General features: G+C 44.0%; 1 protein-coding gene across 3 annotated transcripts in view; it reads right to left on the bottom strand.

Annotated features, from left to right (window-relative positions):
- CCDC77 (coiled-coil domain containing 77) overlaps positions 1 to 11604 on the bottom strand; it is a 40275-nt gene that overhangs the window by 12919 nt on the left and 15752 nt on the right. For all 3 annotated transcript variants that reach the window (XM_017545410.2, XM_017545412.2, XM_017545411.2), the window contains 3 exons: positions 8982 to 9124; positions 1875 to 1971; positions 343 to 415 (listed from right to left, as the gene is read on the bottom strand). In XM_017545410.2, coding sequence (XP_017400899.1) covers positions 343 to 415; positions 1875 to 1971; positions 8982 to 9124 — 313 coding nt within the window. The remainder of the gene's footprint in view (positions 1 to 342; positions 416 to 1874; positions 1972 to 8981; positions 9125 to 11604) is intronic.

The raw sequence follows: 11604 nt of genomic DNA, 5'->3' as shown, positions 1-11604 counted from the left end.
AAAAAAAAAAAAAAAAAAGAGACTTGCTCTGTTGTGCAATAGTGTGATCTCCGCTCACTGCAACCTCTGCCTCCCGGGTTCAAGCAATTCTCCTGCCTCAGCCTCCAAAGTAGCTGGGATTACAGGCACCTGCGAACACACCGGCTAATTTTTTGTATTTTTAGTAGAGATGGGGTTTCAACATGTTGGCTAGGCTGGTCTCAAACTCCTGACCTCAGGTGATCTGCCCTCTTCAGCCTCCCAAAGTGCTGGGGTTACAGGTGTGAGACACCGTGCCCAGCCTGCACTGTGATTTTCAATTCTGCATCAATGAGAATTTCTAATAGGTTATATTGTTGTTACCTGCTTTGAAAGCTGAAGATTCACTCTGCTCACATTCACCCACAACCTGGATAGTCTTTTGGAGAATGGTGACCTGAAGAAGCAAAAACTGGTATAGAAGTAGCCTTCCTATAAATGTAATATTTTACTTTTCAGCCTTAGTTCTGCAGATCGAACACTCTAAGTTAAATTTGTCAAAATTGATATTATATAAGGATGCCATGCATATGAGAGGCCACACAGGCAAAGTAACAAATTGGATAAAACCCTGTGTTGACGATATAAACTTAAAGTTAGCTGGGTGTGGTGGCATGTGCCTGTGGTCCCCACTACTCAGGAGGCTGAGGTGGGAGGATCGCTTGAGCCCAGGAGCTCAAGGCTGCAGTGAGCTATGATCACTCCACTGCTCTCCAGCCTGGGCAACAGAGTAAGTAAGACCTTGTTTGAAAGCTGAAGATTCAAAAAATAAAATAAATACCTAAATAAAATTGGAAGGCTATTTAGTAATACATGATTAAAAAGAAAAACAAAAATAGCTTGGGGCACAGTGATGCACGACTGCAGGTGGAAGGACGGTGCTTAAGCCCAGAAGTGTGAGTCTACCCTGGGCAACAGAGCAAGACCTCAGGTCTAAAAAAAATTTTTTTTAAATTTTCTTAAAAAGCGGCTCTTTGGTGGATGTGGTGGTTTATGCCTGTAATCCCCGCACTTTGGGAGGGCAAGGTGGGCAGACTGCTTGAGCTCAGGAGTTTTGAGACCAGCCTGGGAAACATGGTAAAACCCTATCTCTAGAAAAAATACAAAAATTAGCTGGGCATGGTGGTGCACACCTGTAGTCACAGCTGCTTGGTCTGGGGTGAACGGACTGCTTGAGCCCAGGGGACGGAGGTTGCAGTGAGCCAAGATTGTGCATTGCACTCCAACCTGTGTAACAGAGTGAGACTTTGTCTCAAAAAAACAACAAAAAAAGCAGCTCTTTACCAAAGTCCTTTAGGAAATGGATATATACATATATAGATATGTATAAAAATGCTCAGAAACTGTTGATATAAGTGAAAAAAAATAGTATACATAGACACATAACTATTTCTATAGGAATGGAAAAAGAGATGGAAGTATATATATCAAACTATTAATAATGAATTATCTCTGTGGTACAGGATTATGAGAACCTGCCATTTTCATATGATAGATTACTATACTCTGTGTTTATTTTTAATGGATTACATTTGCAATCAGCATAACAAAGATTTAAAAAGCAACTTAAGTACCAAAACTGTCTCCCACACACAGTCTGCTCCTGCTTTTCTCTCTATCTCAACTAAAACAGCCACCCCTCTGGGCTTCAGGTTTCTAAACAGTGAAACAGGGTAAACAATGCTACTTCCCAAGGTCTTTGAACAAAAAGGCTTTTAAAACTCAGGCAAACATGGCACTATGATGGCTAATTCTCCATCTGCCTTCTCTAGCAAATGCTAAAGTTCTTCTGATGATGGGCCCTAGCCTGTGATTTGTAAAGCCACACTCACCATGTTCCACCAAGGATTACTTACTTTGTGAGGAGGCTCCTTACAAAAATAGGTCACTTCTCCAGCGTCTGTTCCCACAAGAGCCAAGAGATTCTGGATCTTTTTCTTGTCTTCTAGTTCCCTGCAATTCTCATAGAAAGCAAGCACACATTATTATATGTCCCAAGTAAGTAACCCTTTCTGTTTAAAGGATCTCCCTTCTTTTTTTTTTTAAATAGTAACCTCAAATTAAAATTAAACCTCAAATTAAAATAGTAACCTCAAATTAAAACTGAATAGGATGTATCTAGACTTTAGCTCTACTTTGTAAAACATCAGGTATTTCCCTTCAGAGAGAAGAGGCCAGGACATTTTGTGCTGATTCTAAAAGGGAACTGTAGTGGCTGCTGAGGGGCACCGCTCAGATCTTCTTTTTCTTGGCTTATGGGCTCATTCTGCCACCTGCCAGGAATGCTGTCTGCTGACAGCTTGTAGTTGAATCTCCAGCCAAGGGAACTGCCTCACCCAAGTTTATGCCTCTCATTCCTTGGGGACAGCTCATATCCAGTGCCTGGTCAATGAGGGTGACACAAAAGTCCAATCCCTTTGCCTCAGTTCAGAATATCTTTGAAGAGCCATCCCAGCTTCAGAGACCCCTGTGGTGTTGGCTGAGGCCTGCTGCAACTGAATCCCAGTTTAAGTTGCCTTACTTCCCAATAAAATTCTTGCAAGCAAATCTCCACGGTACAGTCTGTTTACCAGAGAATCCAACCTAAAATAGCTCAGGTCTGGACTGGACCAAGGAGGCAAACGCTGAAAAGGGTTTTCAGGCTGGGTGTGGTGGCTCACGCTTGCAATCCCAGCACTTTGAGGGTTCTCTACGAAAAATACAAAAATTGGCTAGGTGTGGTGGCGTGTGCCTGTAATTCCAGCTGCTCAGGGGGCTGAGACAGAAGAATTGCTTAAACTCGGGAGGTGGAGGCTGCAGTGAGCCGAGACTGCAGTACCACATTCCAGCCTGGGCAACAGTGTATGACTCTGTCTCAAAAAAAATAAAAATAAAAAACATAAAAAGGGATTTCACAGCCAGTGATACAGAGATGGTTTACAGAACATGACATTTCTCACAGCAAGGTAGATGGGTAGTCAACAGAGTACAGCCTAAACAATAAAAGGTAAGTCAAAGATGGAAAAGAGGCTGAGGGCTGTATCCCATGCAAAATCACAATCTCTGACTCATTTTCCAGGCCCAAGTCAGTTTTATAAGTCCCCGAGACTATTACCTAAAGAAGAGGGTAGAACTCCCAGGAGGTAAGACCCTGAGACATCACAGGGTAGATGTTCATGGTTGATTCTCCCCATCCTCCAAAGGGCCTATAGCCATTTATTCAAGTAACTGTATACTGGGGAAAAGGAAAGACCTGGGCATTTTAACGATTGCTGGATGCAGGGTCTAAGCTGACCCTGATACCAGAAAACCTGAAGCTTCATCATGGCATTGGGGCATGTGGGCACCAAAGAATAAATGGAATTTTGGCACACGTCTAGCTCACAGCAGGTCTACTGGATCCACCAAATCAATGGTCATGTCTTCAGTACCCAAATGATTGAAATGGTCATACTAGGTAGGTGGCAGTACCTGCAAACTAACTTCTTGGCTTCTGGGGTAAGCTAAGTAAAAGCCACTGAAACCGCCCCTCCCTACCCAGTCAAGATGATCAATAAAGACCTAAAGAATGCAGGGGTGGAGGTCCTTATCAAAGCCTCATTTCATTCCTCAGTACAACCTATACAAAACCAGATGGATTCCGGAGGGTAACAGTAGACTACTAGCAAGTAGGTCCCAATTTCAGTCATTGTGCCAGGTGTAGTACCTTTGCTAGAAGAGAATTACTTGGTCTCAGGCATACGGTATGTGGCCGCTAATTAGGCAAATGCATTCTTTTCTACCCCTCAAAAGACCAGAGGCAGTTTATATCATGTGATGTCTACAGTGGTGTACTTTTAGAGTCTTCCCCAAGGGCCATGCTAATGCTTTTATTCTCTGTCAATACAGTATAAAAGAGTCTGGGCTGGGCAAGGTGGCTCCCACCTGTGATCCCAGCACTTTTCGAGGCAGAGGCAGGAGGATCACGAGGTCAGGAGTTCAAGACCAGCCTGTCCAATACAGTGAAACTCTGTCTCTACTAAAAAATACAAAAATTAGCTAGGCGTAGTGGCACATGCCTGTAGTTCCACCTACTCAGGAGGCTGAAGCGGCAGAATTGCCTGAACCCGGGAGGTGAGGTTGCAGTCAGCCGAGACTGTGCCACGGCACTTCAGCCTGGGTGACAGAGTGAGACTCTGTCTCAAAAAAAAAAAAAGGAATCTGGATCTGGCTACTTCACAGATCGCCAGGAGCTCACTACTGATGATATCGCATTAAATCATACTCCATGAACAAGAAACAGTAAGTGCACTGGAACCCTTGGTAAGATACGTGTGCTCCAAGGGGTTGGAGATGAACCTTACAAAGCACATCAGTAAAGTTTTTAAGGGTGTGATCTAGGTATATCAGGATACTCCCTCCGAAGTAAAGATCAAATTATTTCATCTGGTACCTGCTACCACCAAGAAGGAAGCATAATGCCTGAAAGGCGTCTTCAGGTTCTGTAAACAACCCACTTCGTATTTTGGGATACTGCTCTGACCCATATATCAACTGACATGGAAGGCGAGCTTTCAGTGTGGCCCTGAGTTGAACGGAGGATCTACTGCTTGGGACATATGACTTGGCAGATCCTATGATATCTGTGGTGGTACAAGGTACCAAGTGGAGTTTACAGCAAGCACCATTACAAGAATCCTAACAGACCCTCTGAGAATCTGCAGCAAGACTATGCTGTCTACAGCAGAGAATGACAAAACATTTGAAAACCAGCTTCTGTCATGCTACTATAACCTGCTAGAAATGGAGCACCTGACCATGGGACATCAAAAAACCATGTGGCAAGGCTGTGCGCGGTGGCTCACACTTGAAATCCCAGCACTTTGGGAGGCTGAGGAGGGCTAACTGCTTGAGCTCAGGAGTTCGAGACCAGCCTGGGCAACATGGAAAAATCCTGTCTCTACAAAAATACAAAAATTAGTCAGGTGTGTTGGCTTGTGCCTGTAGTCTCAACTACTTGGAAAGATGAGGCAGGAGGATCACTTGAGCCTGGGAGGCAGAGGTTGCAGTGAACCAAGATCATGCTACAACATTCCAGCCTAGGTGACAAAGGGAGACCCTGTCTCAAAATAAAAATAAAAATAAACCATGTGGCTAAGTCTTTTCAACAAATGATGTTGAGAAAACTGGACATCCACATGCAAAAGAATGCAGTTAGAACTTTACCTAACGCTATATACAAAAATTAACTTAAGGCCTGGTGTGCTGGCTCATGCCTGTAATCCCAGCACTTTGGGAGGCCAAGGTAGGTGGATCATGAGGTCAAGAAATTGAGACCATCCTGGCCAACATGGTGAAACCCCATCTCTACTAAAAATATGAAAATTAGCTGGGCATGGTGGCGGGTGCCTGTAGGCCCAGCTACTCAAGAGGCTGAGGTAAGAGAATCGTTTGAACCCGAGGGGCAGAGGTTGCAGTAAGCCGAGATCGCACCACTGCACTCCAGCCTGGTGACAGGGCAAGATTCCATCTCAAAGAAAAAAAAAAAAAACCTCAAATGGATCAAAGACTTAAACATAAGAGCTAAAATAATTAAAACTTTTAGAAGAGGCAGGAAGTAATGGCTCACATCTATAATCCCAGAACTTTGGGAGGCTGAGGCAAGCAGATCACCTGAGGTAGGGAGTTCAAGACCACCCTGACCAACATGGAGAAACCCTCTCTACCAAAAATACAAAATTAGCCAGGCGTGGTGGCACATAACTGTAATCACAGCTACTCAGGAGGCTGAGGCAGGAGAATCGCCATTGTACTCCAGCCTGAGCAACAAGAGCGAAACTCCAACTCAAAAAAGAAAACAAAAAAACAAAAAACTTTTCAAAGAAAACATAGAAGAAAAGCTTCCTGACAATGAATTTGGCAATTTTCTTAGATGTGATACCAAAAGCAGAAGCAACAAAAGAAAAAAATACATAAATTGAACTTCATAAAAATTAAAAACTCCTGGCTGGGCACAGTGGCTGATTCCTGTAATCCTAGCACTTTGGGAGGCTGAAGCAGGAGGATCACTTGAGGCCAGAAGTTGAAGACCAGCCTGAGCAATATAGTGAGACTGTCCCTGTTGCTACAAAAGAGAAAATAAATTAGCCAGGCACAGTGGCACGTGCCTGTAGTCCCAGCTACTCCAGAGGCTTAGGCAGGAGGATCATCCTGGCTGACGGTGATACCCTGTCTCTAAAATACAAGAAAAAGGAGAAAATAAAAAGGCAATCTATGGAATGGGAGAAAATATTTGCATATATCAGCATATCTAATAAAGGTTTAATATCCATAATATATAAAGAACTTCTATGGCCAGGCACGGTGGCTCACACCTGTAATAGGTGGGTGGGTCACTTGAGCTCAGGAGTTTGAGACCAGTATGGGCAGCATAGCAAAACTCTGACTCTACCAAAAAAAACCCAAAAATTAGCCAGGCCTGGTGCCACATGCCTATAGTCCCAGCTACTCGGGAGGCTAACATGGGAGGACAGCTTGAGCCCGGCAGACAGAGGGTGCAAGTGAGCCATGATCATTCCACTGCACTCTAGCCTGGGTGACAGAGCGAGACCCTGTCTCAACAACAACAAAAAGGCACTTCTACAACTCAACAACAACAAAATCAACCCAATTATTAAAATGGGCAAAAGATGTAACAGACATTTCCCCAAAGAAGATATACTACAAATGGCACATGAAAGATGCTCAACATTTTAAAATGCAAATCAAAACCACAGTGAGACTCCCTCACACCCATTAAGATGGTTACTATCAAATAAAGAGAAAATAAGGCTGGGCACAGTGGCTCACACCTGTAATCCTAACACTTTGGGAGGCCAAGGTGGGCAAATCGTTTCAGCTCAGGAGTTTGAGACCAGCCTGGGCAACACTGTGAAACCTCATCTCTTCAAAAATTAGCCAAGCATAGTGGTGCACACTTGTGGCCCCAAACTAATTGGGAGGCTGAGGTGGGAGGATCATCTGAGTCTGGGAGGTCAAGGCTGCAGTGAGCTGTGGTCCTGCCACTGCACTCCAGCCTGGGTGACTGAGCAAGACCCGACTTCCAAAAAAAAACCCCAGAAAATAACCAGTGTTGGCTGGGCACAATGGCTCATGCCTACAATCCCAGCACTTTCAGAGGCTGAGGCAGGAAGATTGCTTGAGCTCAGGAATTTGAGATCAGTCTGGAAAACATGGTAAAACCCCATCTCTACAAAAAAATATATACATATATAAAATTAGCTGGGCATGGTGGTACATGCATGCAGTCCCAGCTACTTGGAGGCTGAAGTGTGAGGATCACCTGAGCCTGGGAGGAGAAGGCTGCAGTGAGCCAAGATCATGCCTCTGTGCTCCAGTTTGGGTGACAGAGCAAGACCCTGTCTCAAAAAAAAAAAAAAAAAAAAAAAAAAAAAAAAAAAAAAAAAAAAAAACCAAAAAAAAAAAAACAGAATTACCATATGATCTACTTCTGGGTAGATACACAAGAATTAAAAGCAAGGCTTCGACCGAGCACAGTAGCACACACCTGTAATCCCAGCACTTTGGGAGGCTAAGGCAGGCAGATCACTTGGGCTTGGGAGTTGGAGACTAGCCTGGGTAACATGGCAAAACCCTGTTTCTATAAAAATTACAGAAAAAATTAGCCAGGCATGTTGGCACACCTGTAGTCCCAGCTACTCAGGAGGCTAAGGTGGGCAGATCGCTTGAGTTCGGGAGGCAGAGGTTGCAGCGAGCTGAGATACACTGGTGGGCGAATGGATAAACAAAACGTGGCACATACATATAATGGAGTGTTGTTCAGTCTTTAAAACGAGGAAAATTCTGACAGATGCTACAACATGGATGAACTCTGAAGATATTATGCTAAGTGAAATAAGTCCGATGTAACAAATACTGTATGACTCCACTTACATGAGGTACCTAGAATAGTCAAATTCATAGAGATGAAAGTAGAATGGTGTGTGGCCCAGGGACTGGGGTAATGAGGATGCAGGAGCTACTGCTGAATGGGTACACAATTTCAGTTTAGGAATATGAACATGTTTTAGAAATGAATGGGGGTGACAGTTGTGCAACAATGTGAACATACTTAATGCCACTGAACTGTACACTTCAGATGGCTAAAATGGTAAACTTTACGTTACATATAATTTACCCCCCGCCCCCCACTCCCAGCACACACACACAGAAGTGTACTATAGTGGAACGTGTAGTGTACTGCTCAGATTCCCCCTCAGGACCAAGACATTCTTCTTCCAGGAGCTCAGTTCTCTAAAAATTTCACTTGGCTCAAGGGGGCTTCCTCTCCCAAGTCTACACACCTTCCTGGGGACAGCTTGCATCCTATGACCGGTCAATGTGGGGACACAAAAGTTTGAGTCCTTTGCCACCGAAAGGCCATCCTATCCTTAGTGCTCCCTATGGGGTTGGCTAAGGCCTCTGTTACCATTGTATCTGTTTCTATTCTGTCTCTGCCCAAATCTGCTCATGGCTATTATCACAGAGAGCTTCTCCCATAACTGCCCTGAAGGCAAATCTCCATCTTAGAGTCTGTTTCCTATGGATTACAACCTAAGAGAATTAATGTGGAGAAATTTATCTTTTTAAAAGTAATTTAAAGGGCAGGGCATGGTGGCTCACGCTTGTAATCCCAGCACTTTGGGAGGCTGAGATGGGTGGATCACTTGAGGCCAGGAGTTGGAGACCAGCCTGGCTGACAGGGCAAAATGCTTTGTCTACTAAAAATACAAAAATTAGCTAGGCATTGCAGTGCACACCTGTAATCCCAGCTACTCAAGAGGCTGAGGCATGAGAATCGCTTGAACCAGCAGGCAGGGGCTGCAGTGAGCCGAAATTGCGCCACTGCACTCTACCCTGGGCAACAGAGTGAGGCTGTCTCAAAAATAAATAAAGAAAGTAATTTAAAGTTATAACTCCAACCTTTCCCCTCTCCTACTTGGTACCTGATTCTCAGTCGGTCATTTTCTGAGTAGAGGCGTAAAACATGTTCCCGTTCTTGGAAGAGGCAGACCTGCATATCACTTAGAGCTTTCTGCAATTCAGCAATCTCTTCCTCTCTCTGCTGTAAATCACATTCAAGTTTATGCTGCAAAAAAACACAGTAAGATACTTGAAAGATACTGGGTTTCAATGGAGTATCTCTTACGGGACAGGGAGCAGTCTATTAATGTAGAAATATTCTAAAGTAAATAATTTCACCAATACAGAATTCAAAATGACAGCAATAGGCATGTATATATAGACTGGAGTTTATTTATTTATTTATTTGTTGAGATCAAGTCTTATTTGTTTATTTATTCATATATACATATATATCAAGTCTCACTCTGCTGCCCAGGCTGGAGTGCAATGGGACAATCTCAGCTCACTGCAACCTCTACTTCCCAGGTGATTCTTGTGCCTCAGCCTCCCGAGTAGCTGGAATTACAGGTGCATGCCACCATGCCCAGCTAATTTTTGTATTTTTAGTAGAGATGGGGTTTCGCCATGTTAGCCAAGGCTGGTCTCAAGCTCCTGACTTCAAGTGATCCTCCCGCCTCGGCCTCCCAAAGTGCTGGGATTACAGGCATGAGCCATCGTGCATGGCCTTGACTGGCGTTTAAAAGCTACAGGATGGGTGTGAAGTTTGCACTTAACATCAAAGCTCTCACATCTTCCTTTTATGGGCTATAGAATCCAGAATGCCATATGATTCACCTATTCTATCTATACTTTTTCTTTTCTTTTTTTTTTTTTTAGACAAAGAGTCTTGCTCTGTCGCTCAGGCTGGAGTGTGGTAGGATGATCTCAGTTCACTGCAACCTCCGCCTCCCAGGTTGAAGTGATTCTTCTGCCTCAGCCTCCCAAGCAGCTGAGATTATAGGTGTGCACCACCACGTCCAGCTAATTTTTGTATTTTTATTACAGATGGGGTTTTGTCACACTGGTCAGGCTGGCTTGAACTCCTGAGCTCAGGCAATCCACTCACCTTGGCCTCCCAAAGTGCTATGATTACAGGTGTGAGCCACACCTGGCCTATCCACACTTTTTTGGTAATGTTTCCTATATCATAAGAATTATTATTACATGTAGGAAAACAAAGATGAAAATATATGATTCCTGTCTACAGAGCTAAGGAAATTCATGGGAGAGAGCCAAATGATTAAAATAAAATAACTACTTAATGAAAGCATGCATGGTGGAATGGTGTGGGGGAAAGTGTGGCAGGAATAAAATTCGAAAATCTGTTTGGGAAGTCAAAGCACTACCACCAAAGAGCTGACACTTGACAGAGGAACAGAAGACTGTAGAGGGATAAGCAGACGGTTGGTACTCTAAGAGAGCAGGAAATAAGAGCCATGACAGAGCCTGATGTTGTTAGAAAGGAAGAAAATCTCGTCACATGCTACAATATGGACAAAACCTGAGGATGTTATGCTAAGTGAAGTAAGCCAGTCACAAAAAGAAAAACTACAGATGATTTTGCTCTATTCTAGATAAATCCTGCTCTATTTCTTTTTTTTTCTTTTTTTTTTTTTTTTTTTTTCTGAGACAGTCTTGCTCTGTCGCCCAGGCTGGAATGCAGTGGTGTAATCTCAGTTCACGGCAACCTCCACTTCCTGGGCGATTCTCCTGCCTTAGCCTCCCGAGTAGCTGGGACTACAGGTATGTGCCACCATGCCGAGCTAATTTTTGTATTTTTAACAGAGACAGGGTTTCACCATGTTGGCCAGGCTGGTCTCAAACTCCCGACCTCAGGTGATCCCCCTCAACCTCAGCCTCCCAAAGTGTTAGGATTACAGGTGTGAGCCACTGTGCCTGGCAAACACTGCTCTACTTCCAATCCATAGAAATACTAAGTAAAATAGTGGTTACAGAGGGTGTGGGGAGAAATGAGGATCTGTTTAATGGGATGGAGTTTTGGTTTTTTAAGATGAAAAAGGTTCTGGAGATCAGCTGCACAACAACGTGAATATACTTAACACACCAGGCATGGCAGATCACTTGAGGCCAGGAGTTCAAGACCAGCCTGGCCAACATGATGAAACCCCATCTCTACTGAAAAAACAAAAATCAGCTGAGTGTGGTGGCACACCCTATAATCCCAGCTACTTGGGAGGCTGAGGCACAGGAATCACTAAAACCCAGGAGGATGAGGTTGCAGTGAGCTGAGATTGCACCACTACTGCACTCTAGCCTGGGTGAAAGAGCAAGACTCGGTCTCAAAAAAAAAAAAATATGTGTATGTGTGTGTACATGTACACACACACACACACACACACACACACACACACTCTTTTAACATTACTGAACTGAACACTTAAAATTGATTAAGGTCATTAAAAATAATTTTATAAAGAAGGCTGGGCACAGTGACTCACTCCTGTAATCCCGACACTTTGGGAGGTTAAGGTAGGAGGATGGCTTGAGCCCAAAGGTTCACAACCATCCTAGACTATAGAGTGAGATTCTGTCTCTGCAAAAAAAATTAAAAATCTGGGCCGGGCGCGGTGGCTCAAGCCTGTAATCCCAGCACTTTGGGAGGCCGAGGCGGGTGGATCACGAGGTCAAGAGATCGAGACCATC

This window comes from Cebus imitator, unplaced genomic scaffold, assembly GCF_001604975.1.
Source record: "Cebus imitator isolate Cc_AM_T3 unplaced genomic scaffold, Cebus_imitator-1.0 Scaffold179, whole genome shotgun sequence".
Taxonomy (NCBI): Eukaryota; Metazoa; Chordata; class Mammalia; order Primates; family Cebidae; genus Cebus; species Cebus imitator.
The sequence above is the reverse complement of the archived record's forward strand: the minus strand, read 5'-3'. Positions and strand labels throughout refer to the sequence as shown.